Source organism: Corvus brachyrhynchos, unplaced genomic scaffold (assembly GCF_000691975.1).
Source record: "Corvus brachyrhynchos isolate BGI_N302 unplaced genomic scaffold, ASM69197v1 scaffold87, whole genome shotgun sequence".
Classification (NCBI taxonomy): Eukaryota; Metazoa; Chordata; class Aves; order Passeriformes; family Corvidae; genus Corvus; species Corvus brachyrhynchos.
Window position 1 is genome coordinate 2848411 of NW_008239767.1, and position 20742 is coordinate 2869152.

The window sequence follows — 20742 nt, forward strand, 5'->3', positions numbered from 1 at the left end:
TTTTTTTTTTTTTTTTTTTTTTTTTAATTGCAGTTTCTTAGACTGGGTCAAGCTAAATTAGGGCTTTTCCTTGAGCCATTGCAGGCAATGAAATGTGTATGAGGATTTGCTCAGACAGAGCTACATAAAACAGTGGGAGAAGGACTATCAACCTATTTTCCCATGACTCCTGCTACTCCAATGAACATAGTGAACGTCTAGTCACTCAAACCAAAAATCCCCAGTATTAGTTTCTATTGCTGTTTCTGATGGAAGTGCCTTCATTATACAGAACTGATGAATGAAAGTGACCTTGAGGAAGAGTCACGTAGGTTTACACATAAAAGTGATACACAGTAAAGACCCATATTTCATGACAGCAGATCTTCCCTGAGCATCCACACACCTTTATTTGGATAAATATTCATTCATTTTATTCTTCTGTCCCTCTAGCTTTTTCAGCCTTGTAGTCTACTACCTAAATTCTCTACACCACTTTGTGTCCTCTTGCAGTCATATCTTTATGTAGCACAGGAAAAGAAACACTTCATTTACCTCACTGATGATCACTGGCAAAAGCAGATGTTACTAAACAAGGACCATGTGGTCTAGGCATAGTCAAAAAGGTAGCTGTTAAAACGTAGGATAATTTTCACTGTGGCATTTCAGTTTTTCTAGCACCTTATGAATGACTTTACTAGACAGATAGATTAATCTTGAAGTCTTACTTATAAAAAAAAAAACCAAGAGTACTTGCAGTTCATTCCTGAAACTGCCACTAAAATGCAATAACCAAACTACAGAGAGCTGAGCAATCTTGTTATTGAGATCACAATCCTTTTGCTTTTACAACAGAAAAAGTGTTCATAAAACGTGCATTTTGGTCTGCAGAAAGGACAGCTGGCTAAGAATCTAAATGTGAGCAAAAAAAGATGCAGATACAGCACCCTCACGTTTGCACAGCTTTACATGAGCTTAGCTCAGTTTTCTCACTCTAAGGTTATTTGTATTACACCCTCCACATTAAATCAGAAGTAATTTAGGAAGGTGTAAGGTCCTGCATCAGATGTTTAAACCCAATCGGATTCTTTCCCCTGTAAAATGGATGGCTCAGAATGAAAGCAGTGTTACATGCTTGGATAGTTAGCATTTGTTCAGTTGCTTAATAGAGTCCATTATGCACCCAGTGTTTTCTGAAAACACACAAAGGTAAACTCTGTTCAGAGGAACTTGATCTTGTCTTTAGACAAAGCCACATCCCCATTTTTTTTCAACAAAGAATAAGGTCATTGCTTTAAATTCAAAGAAATTACCTATTAGCACGGATGGTTTTATATCCTTAACAATATCTTCTAGATTTTTCATTTCACCATGTTCATGGGCAAAACGCTGTTTCTCAGGTGTTAATGAGGCACGCCCCTGAGTAAGGAACAACAAGAAAAATATATTTAAGTTTAATGGAACCTAATATCCTGGGATAATCAGTTTACAAAGTATCTGGTTTAACACATCCTATTTTCATTTCTACTTTTGCATCTGTCATATGAGACAAAGGTACATTGTGTACAGCTAACATCCTTAGGATAATTTAGGACTAATCTATTTCTCTAAGCAGTAGATAAATTCATTAATTGTACTTTAAACTGAAAATAGCTGTAGAACACCATGGTATTAACATCTATTTGAGCAATTATATGAGATTTGTAACTTAGCAAAACTTAGCAAAGTAAAAATAGTTTTTCCTAGCTTTTTCAGCTTTGCTCTTGTCTGTAAGTATGGAGACTATATGGTGTGACTATTTAGACTATAGGAGAGCCTACATACTTCTTCACATTTTTCATATTTAAGTCATTCATTATTAAGGATGGAATAAAAATAATTTTAATCAACTGTCTGGTGCACTGTTTTTGCATTAACAAAATTGACTCTGCTGTGAAAAAACTTTTGCCCTGATCTCTACTGGCAATTTCCATCCACTGATGCCCAACAAGGTTTCCAAATGGAATATGATGGATGCAGGAGAAGGGGCTATAGAGTATCACTGACATTGACTTGAGCTGTGGGTTTGAGCTCAGTGTAAGTAACATGGAGTGCAGGGTGAGAATGGGCCAGAATTTGTGAAAATTCTGTTAGTTGTCTAAATACAGAGAGCTCTGTCTGTACACAGACATCTGAAAATTTCAGCAGAAAAGTTTAAAATGCGCACATGTCCACCTCTTGTTTTAGTCTCGTGCCTGCAGAAAACATCACTGCAAAGGCACTTTTCAAACACAAGTCTGGAAGATGATTCCAGCCCCTCAAACATCTTACAATTTCATACAGAAAGAAGCAGATTAAACAGATATGTGGGGAAGTACATGAGGAACATTGAATGCTAAATGTAATTTTGACCAAACAGCCAGAGCAGATATGTATTGTCTCCCCAGCCACACCTTTTACAACTGATAAGATGAAAGTTTCCTTAATCCTAGCAAGTTTATTAAGACTACACTGAAGTATTCAGTGCTTGAATAGAATTCGTTCCACAAGTCCACCAAAGTCTATGAATTTGAAAATTTTGGCTCAGCTTAGGCCTGCATACACCATCAGACATAAGCCACGGTGAGAAAGTTGGTACTTCCTTTCAGATCCCAGCTCTGCAGGGTGGCAGCATGTGGCTGTGCCAGTCCCATCACAGAATCTCCTCTGCTGGTCCTGGGACAGCCACTGCAAGAGTTGGTGGGCTGAAGAAGAGGCTGTTTCTCATTTCCAGCTGCAAGGAAAGTGCTTCCATCCCAAGGGTGCCACAGGAAGCTGTGGGAGGCTGTTACGTGGTCGGGGCTGATTGAGCTGATCTGCCCCACAGCATGCCAGCTTCTTTTAGCTCACCCACGACTACAGGGCATTTCCAGAGATCTCTCTTTTCTACACATTTTTATATCTGGATGGGCTTATGCAGGTCTGAAGTGATCTCCTACAGTGATTAGCACGGAAATACTGAGATATGGGCACTTGGTTTCCTTTGTGGATAAAATGTAAAATTGTCAGCCCTGAGGGAATGCCGCAGTATTAATAATTTTTGGCATATTTATGCCTGAATCATTCCACCATCATATGCATTTTGCAGTCTGGCATTTCCCAGCATCCCAGCAGATGTCCCCACAGTCTGCACACACACTTTAGACCCATCTCATTTTAAAGCACGAATTTTCCTTAACGTTTCCAAGGGAAAAATATGAAGCTTTCTTTTTAGTCAGCAAAGAAAAAGAAACCCCAACATTTATGACTTCCAGACCAAAAGCTTGTTGCTAGGATTAATTCAAAATACTATAATAAAAGGCACTTTTCATTCAAATCTGTGGGTTGGTTGGAATTAAAATGCTTGGTGGAGCCTCACTTGGAGGCAGGTTTGCTGGGGAGCCAGGAGTGGGTGCCCTGGGCCACCATCCAGTCCCAGGCTGCTTCTTTAGATGGTTCCTTAATGGCTCATCATGCTGCTGCTGAGGAGGCCAGTTTTCCATCTGACTTTAAAACCCCACCTCTAGGAGACTGCCTTGGGCTACCAAGGAAAAAGAAGTCATCTCCAAGGGCTGTGACCAGCTCACTCTTCAGGCTCTGGCAGGCTGGTAGTTCTGAGCCCCTCCAGGATCTGCAGATCTGGACAGATTGCTCAGGAAAGGTGACCTTTGATTTTTTTCCACAGTATGTAACAGCCAAGAGATCAGGCTGACATCTTAGTGGATAAAAATGTTGATATTCTTTAATTTTCAGTTTTAGTCAAAGCAAATAACCAAAATCCTTCATGAAGCAGATTTAGTTCTTTACACAGTTTTACACTTGACTGGCTTTCAAGGAGGTGTTAAAATGCTTATTGATGAAACACCAAGGATTCAAAGTCCTGGCACTGAGAATGATCTCTCATTTAATTAGCTACAAAGGAGTACTCAAACAGTAAGGATGTGATCCACTGCAACGTTTTTCAGGCTGCTAGCTAGCAAGACTAGTGCTAGCCAGATGGGTCAGCTCAGGTCAGATTCACTTCTGCCTTATCCTAATGTCTATCTGCTCTTGATTTCACTCATGACATTTTACCATTCTAAAAAAAATAATAGTCAAACAAACAAACAAAAAACCCAATGCAAGTCAAAACCCAAACAATTTAAAATTTACTTATTTATTCAGCTTTGGTCTGAAATAGTTTGATCCCATTAGTCAGCATAGATCATGTTTCCAAGAATATCTTTTTCTAGCATATTAACTAAGAATGAAATATTAAATTATGTGGCTTAGCAAAAATAACGACAGCTATGTGCATAGAGATTTTTGCTTGGAAAATGCTTATAAAAGAAATTATATGGTATGGGGTTTTTCTTTAAATATCTATTTTAAAATAAATTGGAATCATATAATGGTTTGGTTTGGAAGGGACCTTAAAGATCATCTCATTCCACCCAGCCTGCCATGGGCAGGGACACCTTTCACTAGACCAGGTTGCTCAAAGCCCCATCCAGCCTGGCCTTGAACACTGCCAGGAATGGGGCATCCACAATTTCTCTGGGCAACCTGTTCCAATGTCTCACCACCTTCACTGTAAAAAAAATTCTTCCTAATTTCTAATCTGAATTGACCCTCTTTCAATTTAAAGCTGTAATCCCTTGTCCTATGCCCCTGTAAAAAGTCCCTCTCCAGCTTATAGGCCCCTTTGGGTACTGGAAGGCTGATAGAACATCTCCTGGGGCCTTCTGTTCTTCAGGCTGAACAATCCCAATTCTCTCAGCCTTTCCTCATAGGAGAGGTGTCAGAAATGTATTTTAATTGTTAATTCAGTGATCTAAAGGAGCTACATAACACCTCCCTAAACATCTCCATGATTTCAAGATCAGCCAGTTGATTTGATTACAAAACTCCAATAGTTTAGAGGCCGGTGCTCTAGACGATATTTTTTTTCTCCACAAACTGACAAATGCTTAAGTTCTGCTCTCCACCAAGTAGAAAGGCAGCAGCAAGAGCACAACTAGCTTTCCTCTGTGCCCTGCCAACAGGAGAAGCAAGGGCCTGCAGGAAGGAAGAAACAATTCAGTTTTGTGTATCTTCCATAAAATAAGGGGTTGCCAGGCCATTTAGTACAAGCTTCCAGACATTCATGCCTGAATGCCTATAGCTGGAATAAGAAATCACAAAGCTTTTTCAGTCAGCAGAAAGACGAGGATGGAGCCAAAATGCAGAAGTCTCAGTTCTGGATTTGCATGTTGCTGTCTTGTCTCCTTCCTGACACTGGAGAGATGCAAAGTGGCTGAACCTGTCAGTGTTGAGCTGCTCTGAAACATCTTCCAGAAGCACAGAGCCTGTCTTCTGACATTTCCATTTCCAGCCCTGGCTTAGCCAGCCTTTGGCTGCTGGGAAATGAGCTGTAAAGGATCAACACAATGCAGCATAAATCAGAAATTGCTCTGGTCTGCCTGCATCTCCATAATCCTATACTAATGTGGCACAGAGCTTACTGGTATTTCCCTTCTTCTTCTAATAGGAAAAAGAAAAAATGTAAAATACCCCAAACTTTGAAGAGTTTGAATGAGCTCTGAGGTTCTGTGTATGAAGATCTGAGTCTTTTAAGTAGAAACATCATCTTCAGTCACATTCAGATATGTCTTCTAAGTCCACTGTCCTGCTCTTTCAGCATTATTAAAAATTCATTCAGGCAATGAAAAGGGCTCAGAAAAACCAGCAGTTTAAAGACCTCTGCAGTACACCAAACCTCTGTACAGTCTCACTGTTTCACTGCTCACCACACAGCAGAAGGATTTTTTGGAGAGATTTTTTCCAGGAGCTCCTATCAAAGGATGTTACTGAACTGTTGTTCAAGTAGCTGTATGAAGACTCCTCTAGCCCAGACATCAGCTGTCTTAAGGTGTATCATGTTTTCTATTAGGTATAACATATGTAGATGTACATAAAGATATATGTCTCTCTCCTGCACCAAGGGACGCTACCCAAATCCAAATAGAAAGTCTTTCACACTGAAATCCGCAGATAACCCAGAGATTTATGTGATACCTGTGCAGCTATTTAGAGGAAGGCAAAGAGAGAAAAAGAGGCTACATATTCTTCTTGCTCTTACTTCCCAAATGTATTCAGCATCCCAAGAAAGAAATTTTAAAAGCACCAAAATTATTTCCATATAATTTGCAGTGCTATATAATCTTGTATGTTTTTCTTATCTTTTATAGAATAAGTAATTTGCCAGGGGCATTATAATAAGTTTTTGTGAATTGGAAAAAAAAAAACCAAAAAACAAAACCAAAGCAGAAAATAAAAACAGCCAACCAAAAAACTACTAAGAACTAATGTACCACAAAGAAAATCATAGTATCTTCAATGGATAATTAGGCTGCCTGAATAAACTATACAATACACTTTCACTAGAATACTGAAGGTTGAGAATATTAACACTCAAAAAGATTAATAAGCCTTAAGTCCAAAGACTCGATGAAAATTCCAGAAATTACTTTGTAGTGGAAAAGTATTGCCTCCATCACAGTATAATTCTGTACCAAGAAACCTTTGGGTTATTTTGGATTTGAACAAAAGAGAACAAAGCAGCCTGAAAGCAGATATATTAGAAGTCATCATGGTATCTGAGATGAAAAGTAATATGAACTAAATTCTTTATTAGCAAATGAATTACAAAGGTGGACTGTGTTAAATCAGCAGATGAAGTACAGAGATAAAGAAACAATAGCAGCATTCTCTGATTGTGACATTATGTATGAAAGATGCTGGCAATCCTAAAATGTCCCTACTCCTTAATGGGTCAGAATCACTGGTATTATATTCTATTATTACAAAACACAGTCACGTGAACACCAGGACCTTTCAAATCAAGGAGCAAAAGGAAGTAACAGGACTCAGTAGTTAACAGTTCTATGAAAAAATTGCTTGTATGTTGGAATTGAAATGAAAGCAGTTCATAGGGAGCAGTTTCAGGGAGGGTTCTGAAGCTTTTAGTTTAAAGGTCTGATCAGGTTTCAAGCAAATGTACATCACAGTTTTCACAGAAAGTTACTCTTATCGTCATATTATAGCCAAATTGAGGCTCAGATAACAAACAAAAATGACCCATCAATAAAACCCTGAGAATTTTCATAGAAAACAGCTGTAAAAACAGGAGACCAGACTGCACAGCAGACATCTATATGGGAAATTAGAAAATGGGAGGCAAACCTTACAAATACCACCAATGTGCAGCCTGATGCCATGGCCTGTTTGAACTGGTTCTGTCGGGGCTGCTCCACAAACCAGGGCTGAAGAGCAGAGCAGCTCTGTGCCAGCGAGGCGAGAGAAGCAGGGCTGGAAGCTCTCCATGAACTTCTCTTTCCATCAGCTGGGAGGCAGCTGGGAATAAGGAAGAGCACCCTGACGACTGCACTGTCCCACATTTGAGGCAGTGCTGGCACTCATCCCGTCTCACCACCAGGGAGGCACAAATCTATTTATATCAACACTTGCCTCCATTTCACTGTGTCAACTGTGGCTTATTTAAACAAGAGCTCAGAGATCAGTACACAGATAAATTAATAAAATATTTTGAGGTTCTTAAATACTGAAGACATGAGAACCACAAAAGACATGGGAACTGTAGACCAGGGAGCAAAGCAGTCCATTAGTAAGTTGAGTATTTCCAACTGCAAATGTTTGGGTTTTGCTTGCATTTTTCCTGTGAGTTCCCTACTGCAGAGTTAAGAGTAAAACAAACAAAAAACAGCTGTGAAAAAAGAAAGTGGTTAAGAGTCATGGGAGAAGGTGATGATGCACCTCCCTTTTGGGTGATGGTCTCTACATGGCTTTTTATCTGTTTCATCACAAATAAATCCATGGTCTAAAGGTTGTTGAGAGCTCTAGGCATGGACTACAGTGGGACTCCATGGGGGGGGGCCCAGAATCATGAAAGGGACAGGATAGGAGGGGCACAGAGAGCGGGCTGGGAGGGGTCAGGCCAGGCTCCCCCCTAGCCAGAACTCCAGAACAGCATCAGGCACAAGAAATCACAAAATGCAAAATAAAAAAGGTGACGGTATGGACATGGACTCTTTGGGCAGGGGTTGACTGAAGTCCAAGGGCCTGCAGGTGACAGGCACTCCTGTGCCACCTCATTTACGAACCAAAAAGCAGAGACATGTAAGCCCTCCCAAAACCCCATACTGAGACTAATTATGGAGTGACAGTGGCTCCTGATCAGGCCCATCACCTAACACCTAAAGGTGAAGAGAGTACATTAAAATCAAACAAGGCAACTTGGGCACGCAACTAATAAACAGTTTGGTGCCAACTGTGTGAAAAAACACAACATTTTGAGGAGACAGTGTCATAATAGTTGACAGTAAAACATACAATTAAGAGAAGAAATAAAATTCTGGTGTTGACTTTAAAACACAATGTTAGAAGAGTAGGGCGTTTAAGTTCTGTAAAATTTATAAAGTACCATTTCCACGTAAATAAGCACACATGGATAATAGGTTAACAAGGTTAACAGGCAGGACAAAAGTTATAAGCACAAGATAAGCTCTGAGAACCAGAGCAAATCACAAATCCACAGAACAGCAGAAAACTGAGCAAATCAATCATTAATTTCAGTAGCAGAGCATGAGCAAAAGAAATTATAAACCACCCAAATTAGGTCCCCATCTCATCAGTACATCTAATGCACACAGTGTCAAAGAGCTACATGCCAACAAAGGCAACAGCTTTTGGTGGTGTCTCTTTTAGAGAAACACCCCACCAATCACCCTTTTGCCTTGTCCTCACTTGTTTTCATACATTACTCACTGAGCATGAGTGATACCACGAGCATTCGGAGACAAATTAATGTTTCCTTTTTGCAAAACTTGTACTTGATATAGAACATGATAAATGCAAGATGAAAGTGCACAGATTAATTCCCCAGACATCAGAAAACCTGATGAAGCAAACAAGGATTGTTTTGCTGGGATGTTACATGAGTAAATAAGGCAGAAACTGCTTTGAGTGATTGTGGCACCTTGGAGATACCCAAGGCATTGCATCTTTGCTAAAATGTAAATCATTTTCTTGGCTCGAAGAGTCCCAGCCAGTTGCAGTCAGCCATAAAAGAACTGAACAAGAACAGAAGTGTCAGAATAATTGACTGTTGATAAAAAGAAAGCTAGAAATAATCAAAAGCTAGCAGAACTGGCAGACAGTGGTATATAAAAGTTAAAACCATTATCAAATTCTTATCTAGAATGAAATTGAAACTTTTTAAAAGAGTGATTATTGATAAAAATTTAAAAAAAAAATCAGTAACAGACAGTCTGGATGGGATTTCATTGTGAGCTCTGAAGATTCTTTCACTTGTTAATATGAATCTTCTGACTCCACTAGGAGCAACTATATGGCACTGAAATTCTGGTATCATTCCCAAATGTCCCCCTTTCTCTTCCATCATTCTCTAAGCAAAGACTGAACCGTGCATGTACCCAGCTTTGACCAAACCATGAACTTTAATTAATCCAATGCAAATAAGATTGCCAGGGATAATGAAATGGGGGAAGGAGGATGAAAAATTGAATCCTTTTATGGGATTATCTACAAGTTTACATGGTTACCTCCACTATAATTAATCAGGACTACAGAAATTGTTAAACTTTTGGGATCTATTTCAGTCTTCCTCTTAGAAAGATCAATATTCTGAGGCCTTCAGCCATTAGACCTCAGTGAATATTCTTGTGCTTGTCATAGAGGGGGACAGGATCACATATCTAATGGACATTTAAAATCGACTAGACACAAGTATTATTACTGTGCTGAACCAGAAAGAATAGAGTGCAAAACTATCAAAAGAAACATTTCTCCATGGTGACATACTCTTTAAAATTAAGGATGACATTCATCCCTATGCAAAGGAACAACTTCTGTGCACTAGGGATTATGTGGTGTACAAAAATGTAATGCTGCCTTGCAAATTACAGACAAACTTCACTGCAAGAGAAGCATGTTTGGCAGCCCAGGAACATTCCCTGTCCATCCTCAGCACAGGAGCAGCCATCCTTGGCAGTGGGCGGGGGGAAGTTTCTACTAAGTCCATTTAAATATTAAAAATGCCTTATTATCTGTATCATATTCCTAGGAAGTTCCAAGAACCCTCTTGCCTATCACCCTACCCTGTTCTTGGTATTGCCTTAGAAAACAAAACAAAAAAAGCAATAAAAGCCTTTGCAGCCCATTACTGAAATGCTCAGAGAATGGTGGATCTCATGAATATCCCAAGATTATCACATTCTGCCTCTTCTCAACTAAGTGACACAAAAGAACTTACCATCTTTAAAGTTCATGGACTAAGATTTGGCTACTAATACAGCTAAACATGACACTATGGAAGCTTTGAAGAAGACACAAAACATGTTCACCACACATCACCCATTTATGTAATCTGTGTGATTAACAGGAAAAAAAATGGGAACACTGAGACTATAGGAATGGAATGTGGGAGACATTACCCACCAATGTGTTTATACAGGTAAATATTTATTCATCAGACAGACTGTGATTGTGTGATAATTCAGAAATTCAAAACTAAAGATGAGTCCCAACTGATTATGTATAATCTTCAAGCACACAAGAGTGCAAAAGCAACTTCAAATAATCTTTTCATTCAACATTAAAATTTCCATTTGAATGCACTGGCATACTTAAGACAGTACGTTTCAAAAAGTCACACAGTTTAAGTGGCAAAATTCTAATGATATTATGATCTGTAAAACTTCCTCACCCACCTTTGGAACAAAAATTGTTTCAAAAGGTGAAAGCATTCTGAACAAACTTTAAAAGACCAATCAACAACCCCAAACTGGTACCTAAAACACTATAAATTCTCTAGAAGGAATTACAGAACATAACTATGGACAGTATAACAAACACAGCCTCCATTACCAGCTCTTTTACCACAACATAGCAGGAAAGTTGGTCATCAGGCTTGCTTTAATGAAAACAGATGGTTCCCATGGGGGGAAAATAAAATTAACAGGAGAATGAAAACACAGCTGCACTTGAACTAAAATTAAAAAGCCACAAAGGAAAAATTCAGCAACAAAAGCCTGATAAGTGACTTCGTGGCAGCTTTTGAGGGTGGGGGAAGAAGAAAAAAGGGGGAAACTGCAGCCAGGTCGATGACAGTTCCCAGGTTATTTTTCTTTGAATAGAACTGGTTGAAATTCTAGCAGAAAGTAGATGAAAGGAGAAACAATGTTTAAATCTATAATCACACATTGCAAAATTAAGGATCAAAGGCCAGGATAGAATATAAATGATGTAAAAATTAGTTTAGTTGGACAAAGTAATTGCTGACTCTCCAGCAATTCTGTTATTTCTCATACTGCTAAAGCAACAGATCAGGATATTTCTAGTACTGAAAAGGTCTCCCTGCTTCATGCAAAACTCTTTTGATCAAGCAGGTTTTGGTGAGGCAAATTTTAAGGGACTCTTACTGAACGGGTTTCCATTGATAAATGTCCTCAGTAGCAAGAAAGAAGTGTCAATTCAGTTTATGCAAAATTTGATTACCTGGTGATCTATGCTCCTATCTTGGCAATTCTTACCTTTGCAATAATGCAAAGGTTTGTAATAATAGAGTTCTGATTTTACCTTGTTCCCATAAATCTTCTCATTTTATTTCTCTTATCTCATTTCTAAGAGTTTGGAAAGTCCTTCAAGCCTTGCAGCATTTTTTTGCAACCAGCTACAGCCAAAATAATTTCCTAAGTGGACCTAAATCACAGCATTCTCTCTCAGGCCAGAAAAAGGAACCTGGAGCAGCTCTATTATTTACTCACTGTATATGTAACTTCCCAGCAGTTAAATCTCAAGCCTCTTGAGACTTACATTGTATCTTTCTTTGGGGGGAGGGTTTTTTGTTTTATGGTTTGTTTTTTTTTTTTAACTTTTCAGAGGGGAACATTTTGCTGCGGAAGAAAGCCAAGAGAGGACTTGCAGAGCTCTAAGTCAAGGATGTGTTTCCTTATGTCCAGCCCAGGCGTTGCACTGACAGATGTCCCTCAAACACAACACAGCACCCATTCTCAGGCCGCCCAGGACAGCCAGATGGGAAAACTGGTGCTGCCAGGTCTTCCAGGAACACAAGCAACAACCTGAAATATGCACCGTCGGTTCCTGCTGCTTGCATCAACATCTGGCCACAAATTCAGCCCTAATCTACCTCAGACAGCTGTTATGTCTGGCGATCACAAACAGTTCACAAATACAGTCCAGGCAGGACATGAAACTCAGTGGACTGCTTTTTGGACAAAACCCAAATTAAAGCTCCACCAAGAAGAATAAGCAGAGGAAAGGAACATCGAGGCTGTGTGAGACACTGATTGGTTTTGGCCCTGCTTGAGAGTGCAGAAGCTCGAAGGTGGCAAGGAAAGAATGCAGTTACTGAGTCACTAAAAATTGAGAACCTATGAAAGGAATGAGTCACTGCAGAACAAGAGCAACAAGACGGGTTCTCGGCTGACTGGCAAATTAGCAGTGAGAGGTGCGAAGAGGCTGGGACAAGAAACCAGGGAGAGAGAAGAAAGGCTGGTTAACCACCTCAGCTGAACGGACATGCAGCTGAGACCTCTTTTACTGCTTCAGGGCTGTGAAGTTCCTACACTTCTGCCCCTGTCAGTTTCCTTAATCACCAGGAGGTGATTTTAGTTCAATTGTTTAATTTGATAAGCGCAGTTTCTATGGTGAAAGAAATGGTGCAACCCAATTCCTCTTAGGCAACCTCAAGGCTTCAACAGCAACAGACAATACACAGGCCGTCAGTCAATTATGTTTGGACATCAAATCACTTCAAAATTATTAGACGAAAACCAAACGGATTAAAAATACTCATTAAACAAACAAAAAAAAAGCACCAAAGGAAAAAAAATCTGTGTCCTAGATAGTGGCAAATACCTGCATTCTCTGTTCATGATCAGGCTACTTTTGTGCCTTCTGGCAAGGGATGTCCAAGATGACCTTGGTAATATTTGCCCATCCCAATGTGTAAGATCCTACTATTTTCCCTTTAACAGTAGGAGTGAAAGGTGCTGTGATGCTGTTCAATAAGCCAGCAGACACTGCCTACAGAATGCATTCTCCTGATGCAAAGCTGTGTGAACCACAAAAGACCTTTAATGTCAGACAGCCAAAGAACACTGCAAAGTGTGGTACAAACAAAGATGACCACAAATACTGCAAACTGACCAGCAAGGTGAAAAAAGCAAAGGCAACTGGCCTCTCATCTATTTCCTTTAAGTAGCTCACAAACTATTAAATACATAACCACCTTTTAAAACATACCAGTTTCTTTATTCTGGCACATGGAATTAATATGTTTCTTTATTTTGGCACATCGAAGGAATGAGGTAAGGGTGACTGATGAAGTCTCTCAGCAGCTTCAAATTCTGACCAGTGTTGATAGCACTGCAGACCACAACATCTGCAACATGAGCTGTATCACTTTGCAGAGCAGCTTTTTGTTGCAATGCACCTCAGTTCTTGCAGAAGGATGACTTGCCTGCCATGTATCTATACATCTTTGTGCAAGACTGTGCTAACAAATAATAGTCGCATTTAGATGGGAAATATTAAACCCCAAAGTTGAACATTTGTTTTCTGACACGTTTTTCTAATGAACTGCTGAAAAATTTTCTTCATTATGTGCTCATCCCTAATGGAAACAGAGCAGGAACTCCAAGCATAGTCATCCCCTCCACAAAGTAACATGGCAGTCTGTCATTAATTTAATAAACTTTAGAAAAGAAAAACAACTCACTATGCCAAGAGAGATATACTGTTGCAGTTGCTTTCACATAGAATATGTTCTTGTCTTTATCGACAGAATGCAAGTAGTATCATGATATTTAAAGTAATGACAAAATTGTATTACCTTTACTATTAATCCCTTCGAGTCAACCATCCATATTCTTTTGGTAGCTGCATCTTTGGGTATCCCTTCTTTTTCCATAGCCATAACAATGAGGTTTGCTATCCCCAATGCAGCCTGAAGGAAAAAGAAGAAAAGTAGAGTACCAAACAAGAAACAAAAGGAATCCCCTGCTCACACGTTTCATTTACCCACTACTTTAGATAAGTTTCCTAATTTTATTAGACGATAAAACTGTATCATTATTTTTTCATAGGATAAACAGAATGAACTGTTGCTACCATTTGGTAATTAGAAATCATAACGTAAAAAAACAGCCCAGCAAAATCTTAAATCATATAGATAAATCATAGTATAGATAAAGCTTCAGATGGCTTAGAGTGTGGAGAGCACAATAAATGTTGAGACTGGCAAATAGAAAATGCTAGAACTAACATTTACTCCACATAATGACACTGCCGGCCCTGGAAGTGTTCAAGGCCAGGTTGGATGGGGCTCTCAGCAACCTGGTCCAGTGGAAGGTTTCCTGCCCATGACAGCAGGGGTTGAACTAGATGATCTTTATGGTCCATTCCAATCCAAACCATTCTACCATTCTATCAGAATACATGAAGTATTTTTTCTTCTTTGAAACTTCTGTAATTTAAACTAAAGGAAATAACAGTCTGTGTGCCAGAAAGTAAAACATAAGAGTTTTTCTCTTATCTTTTTCTAAGATGCCCATCAGAAAGGTAAGCCTCCTTTTACTTACTATCCATGTGTTTTGTAACTCTAGACTTGGCTATGCTCCCAGTCAAAGCAGGGGCAAGAAAAACTCATGTATCAACCTTTTGCTGAAATGTGTTTCATTCTTACTGGATTTTACAATATTTCATCCAACTGATTAAATGTCATACAGGTACAGATTGAAAACCAGGCAACAAAACAAGCCAACAGACCACTCAGTATTTCTGATTACAGACCTATATATGTATTTTTAGGGTTGGTTCTGTTTCTTATTCTTTATCACTGAGTTTCACTGAGAACCATTCACCAAGAACCAAGTGAGATTTCCCTTTTTTTGTTAAGAAATAACCAGATTTATTAAAAACCAGCTCCTGTGGCAGGGATGATATCTACCATTACCTCTTTGCAGCAACAGCCACACTGAAAATACTGACAAAAAAATAAACATCAGACCATGAATTCATCTGCTCGTTGAACAGGGAGCAAAACCAGGGGAAGGAACTCCAGAGTTCCTTCCTTGATGCAGTAAGGTGTTGACATGCCAGATACAGATACAAGCCATTTTGAAAACTGCAGACATCGCACCAAATATTTAATGAAATTAAAGAAGCCAGCATGGGGTTGTATATTTCATACAAGAGATGACAAGCCACACTGTAGATAAGTAAAACCTGCCCTTGTGTTAGTGGCTTAGAAATTAATACTGAAAAATTAGTATAAAAAAATAGTGTGCATAAAGATCTTCAGAAATGGATGACCTTAATATGCGGAATCCTGAAAAACTATATTCAATGACAAAAAAAATCGAAGAGGCTCTTCTTACTAAATAACGCTCACTTGGGTAAATACCTTATATTTACTTTCTCCCCTGTATTTCCTCATCTTTCAAAAAATGTTTTGTTTGGTTATATTGAGAGCAGTTCAATAATTTACAGCTGAAGAGCCAAATCTTAAATTCTTGAAAAGAGAGCAGATCTCCAAAAAATGTCTTCTGAAAAAGATGAGGCTTCATCAGATGATCAGAGATTTTTCTGTAAATTTAAATTTGAACTAAAAAACAACTTTCAGGAGGTGTTAGTAATCATTCTACCCATTTAATCTTCCTGTTTATTGGACATATGTAACTCATTAAATATTAATCATCACAATACAATTTTTCCTCATCTAAAAATACCTACCTCTCCAGCTCCCTGGAACAACACTGTGTGGTCTGATAACTTGTTCTTGGTGATGCGCAGAGCTGCAAGAAGACCTGCAACAGCAACAGATGCAGTTCCTGAAATAAAAAAAAAAAAAAAAAAAGCATGTATCTGGTTATTCTGGAAACAATTACAAAACATTACATTTTAAATAATACCAGAGCATCTTTTGGCTAAATATACAAGTACTGAGTGTAGTAACAAATAGTTGAGTGCAATTAGAGTTTGCTCTACTTTATTCTTACAAAAGTTAAATGTAAGTGGGAATATCATCAGAGCAGCATTAAATAAAATACGATTGACTGATCCTCCTGGATGGGCATAATGACTAGGCCATGCAAACTCTTGTAAAATATTCTAGTTATGACCTTTTTTAGAAGCAGGGGGTGTGAGAGTGAGAGTCCAGAGAGAAGGATTTTGAAGGAATCCAGATACTGAAAATTAAGTTACTGGTTTCATTCTTGAAATAGATATACTTCAAGTACAGTAAAATACAAGACTAAAATAAAACTTCACTTCTCATGGGGAGGTTGTCAGAGTAGGATATCAAACTGAACATTTACAGAGAAGCTAAGCTAGCTGAAAGAATAAGGCCAGCTTATTTAATACTTCAGTCCACTGTGACAGGAGTTTCAGTTTAGTATCTTCTAAAACATAGGAGGTACCTTTTAAATCTATCTTTGAGTTATGCCACACAGAGAAAAAGGCTAACGTTTAGTTTTATGATTTAGCCTGCGGAGGTCTTTCTTCTCCAAATGAGAACCCCAGAGAACAAGATACCTGTCTGCCTTTGAATGGAGAAATTTTGGTCCTCATTGTGAGAAACAGCTATTAATAAAAAGTAGAGCAATAAAAAGAATTCAAGCAGGCATCTAACTCAAACTTGTTCACAGTAGCAAGATAAATCTAACCTCTGTGATTGCTGACATATCTTTATCTAACTTGTCCCTAAGGTCTTCTTTCAAATACTCTCATATCTCCTCAGCAAGCTATTTCAGTAAGTTGAAAACTTCAAACCTAAATGTTTCTTTTCTTCTTCTATCTTGGCCTCTTATCTCCTACTGTAAAGCCTGTTATTTCACAAAAAGTCATTTATTATATTTGAAGGCTAATGGTGTTCCAACCTGCTTTTCCTATCTGGAACAATCCCAACTCTCCCACTCTTTCAGAAAGTTAAGTTTTCCTGACTTGAACTGCTGCACCCAAATCAATACACTGCACTGCAGGTGAATTGCCAGCACTGCTGGGTCAAGCTGTCAGCCTCTGTTGTGCTCAGGAAATTTGTATTTAGTCACCAGGACCTCATATCTGGCTCTTCTGACCAGATAAGACTAGAGGTGACTCCTCCCCAACAAAGCCTACTGGAGGGGAAAGACTCTTTCATGTGTTAGTGACTTCAGGCAACAAGCTTGTATTTTTCACAAATTATTATCATCACTAAAGCATAAGGTGAGCCCAGGAAAAAAAAAAATCAGACTCTATTGCTGCAAGGAACTTGGATCCCATATAGACATCCCGTGGACGGGGATGTGGTAGTGAGGTAGATAACACCACCAGCAAAGTTGTGATTTTAGAGGATATTCTGAAGAACCAATAGCAGACAGCACTGATTTCCCTCAGACTGAAAAAGCTGTCCAGACACTAACAATTAGGTACTGAAAGTCAAATAATGGGTTTCAACAGTCTTTGAATATTTATAATGCCTATCTGATTCAGAGAGAGCTGAACCACAGGGAGATGAACATGGGCCCTGCAACATTCAGTTCTGGGAATAAGAAATTAATTTTTCCCTCTCTGGGCAGCAGCTGCCGCTGACTGACTCAAGGAAATCAAAGATGAGGCCATGAATTATTTTGAGAAGCCTGCAAGAACTTGCAAGGAGGAGATCTGATGGCTCCTACAAGTCTGTTCCTGATCACCACTGCACTAACTGCAATTGCCCACAGGCCACCCAGCTGAGGGGAGAATTCCCATTGCTACTGACTTTTCCTTCATAAAAAGTGTGAAATAGGTATGATCAGCCCTACAAAAGCACTTGGCTCAGAATCTGCATATTGGACAGTTGCCCTCAACATGCAGCTCCCCTAAATTTGCTATTCACAAGTCTATTTTCTCAGGAACAAGGTGAATTTTAAAGGTGAGATAGCAGTAATCCCCACATTAAACTCGAGGAGATGCTCAAAACAGTCATTCATACTGCAGGCACACAGATCATTGATTTTCAAATACATGTATCTAAAATTACAGGACCTAAAAGAACAGAAGTAAGAAGCCTGGTACTGGGTAAACCTCTTCTTAAATGACATCATTTGGGTGCTGAAGGCTAGGTTTGAATATGTGGTTTGTAGGTAGGATCATCTGAGTTTCAAGAATGGTTACTTTTCCAAAAATAAAAGGTAATACTTAATAAAATTTAAGAATACATTTGAAAGTTAGAAAGTCACTTTTTGAAGTAAATCCACTTGAACAGTTAAAAAATGTGTCTGTCTTCAGAATTAAGTTTGTTACGTGCTTTTGATTATGACTTTTCACTTCAGTCATCAGAAATACAGGACACCTTGTTCTCAAGCCCACTTAATGTTTAGACCATACAAATTTGACATTTTTTACTTCTTTAGTCATTTTTATTACTTGTTCTGTCCCTCATTTCTAAATAAAAAAATCTTAAAAATGGTTCCTCTGAGGCATGGCTTTGGGAACAACAACCATCAGGCTGAGACATTTCCACTCCACAGTCTCCAAGAACTAGCTTGTTTCTTTCCCAGATGAAATTAAGTCTTCCTCCGGCAAGTGCCAAGCTGGCAAAGATCAAAAATGGCAAAAAAAGAGAAGTCGGAGTGTGCTCTCAGTTTCCCTACCAAACAATCCTCATAACCAGCAAGAAAAAAAGCCCATGCTCTCGTTGGATGCCAAATTCTTTCTCCTATTTTATATTGCACAGCTGTGCTTGCAGGGGAGGAGAAGGAGGGAGCCTACATAACACAGCTTATTCCTAGGACCATCAATCTGGTCTCCTGAAAAGGAAAGCTGAGCTGGAGCACTGTTAAGATCTCTATTTCCCTTGAAGCTGTGGCCACCACAGCCCCCTGCCCCCATCAGAGGACTTCACAGAGAGCTGCTCTTCAAGCTGCTTTGTGGTGACAGAGTCAAAATGAAACACCATAGATTTATAACAAATGGGAATGCTGGGATACCACTTATCTTCATGGCTGATGTACTGTTGCTAAGCTTGTTAGCCAGAAAAATGGACTGTCATTAAATATTACCAGTTAGGATACTTTTACAAACTCTGTCACTACACTATTTTCTGCTTTAAGGAAAAATAAATGATATATGAAACATAAATAAAATGCTGCACTGAATGTCAGTAACATTTTGCATTGAGTATTTGCATGGGATGTGAGCTAGCATTACCTGTATGTTCATTATCAGGGCGATTCAGAACAAAGGTTGTAATAGCAATAGATAAAGGCTTAAATATGACCTTTCTCTCAAATCATGATTTGCACACAACTGCTCTAAAAAGGGTATTTAAAAGTACTCCCCACCAATTTTATTCAGCCTTTTGACTCTGAAAGGAATAATAACCCAGTTTATTAGATTACTGAACCCACTATCACTGCTGCTGGCAGCGGCTGTCATCACTCCTCATCAGCAGCTTCCCTTATTCCTTCCCACCGAAAGGGGGGCACCGGCAGCCTGAATAGCAGATCTGTTTTACCGGAACTGCTCTGACTAACGCCATGACCTTAAATTCCACCCTGAGTACTGGCTCGAGCTTTTGAAATGAATCAAAATGCAATTCACATCCCTCTGCCAAGGCAGATGCAAACCACTTCTTGTGGACATCACGAGGCAGAAACAAAATTTTGTCACTTTTCTCACTGTCATTGCTGCAGGAAGGAGAGAATTGGCCTGGCCAGAGCACAGGTTAAATCCCTTGTGTGCAGGGTAAGATAGACATTGTTCAAGGATATGATTTTGAAAACCCATTCTATTGTCCACAGATTTCTAGAAGATTAATCAAAACAAATTTAACAAAGGATATTTTTCTAAAGCAGTGTCAACTGCTGCAACAGCAAACATTTCATCATAGTTTTCTAGGAAGGTAGGTCATGTCTTGTATAAACACAACAGATGTGAAATTTCAAGGTACACTATACTATACCAAGTCTTTGTTTTCTATGCAAGATTCTTTAGCCTTGTTAATTGTGAACTGTACAACTGAGCATGAATATGTTAAAGGAAATCCACAGCTGTATGGGGTTGACATACTATAAATGCTTGGGAGCACAGACTATTTTTTCAGCATATATAGTTGAACAAAAAAAAAATGGGGAAAAAAGCCCCAAAACGTGAGGAATAAAAGCTTAATTTATATTTGGGTGTCATTTAATTTAAATTAGTGAGAAATGGCTTATTGCACTGAAGCATTTGCCCATTATTTAAAGATTCAAAAATAAAACTTGTAATCATGTGTTAGTAGTTCCTTTACGTAATTTTACCTACCTTGTCTTAAAAAGCTAGCAAACAAGAAGAGGGGAGAACTTTCTGCAACACATCCTAAAATCTGACTTATTCATTCTGGACTAAAAGATTAGGAATTGGTAAAAGTAAGTCAGCATATTTCTCAATACACAGCATAATAGAAATCACATGTTAACATTGCCAGTCATCCAAATAGCACTTCACAGAGTGCCAGGAAAACAAATCCATTCCCATCTCCTACACTCACTGGGAAAAAGGGGAATAAAGATCCTATCAAAAAGGTGTCATCTCAGTTCCAGAGGCAAATGCTACAGCTGTGGGTAGTTCAAAAGCACCCTCTTTTAAGAGATGGGAGCTCCTTCTTCTTGCCATGAACAGGCTTCTCAAAGCTGTGTGTCCACACTGCCCTGCTCTGCAGCAGGCAGTGAAAAGAGGGGAAAG

The 20742-nt window shown here is 38.9% G+C and overlaps 1 protein-coding gene across 1 annotated transcript in view; it reads right to left on the minus strand.

Moving 5' to 3' along the window:
• Positions 1 to 20742, minus strand: part of ME1 (malic enzyme 1) — a 145518-nt gene that overhangs the window by 10425 nt on the left and 114351 nt on the right. The window contains 3 exon segments of the mRNA XM_008640222.2: positions 1293 to 1398; positions 13892 to 14005; positions 15793 to 15890. Coding sequence (XP_008638444.2) covers positions 1293 to 1398; positions 13892 to 14005; positions 15793 to 15890 — 318 coding nt within the window.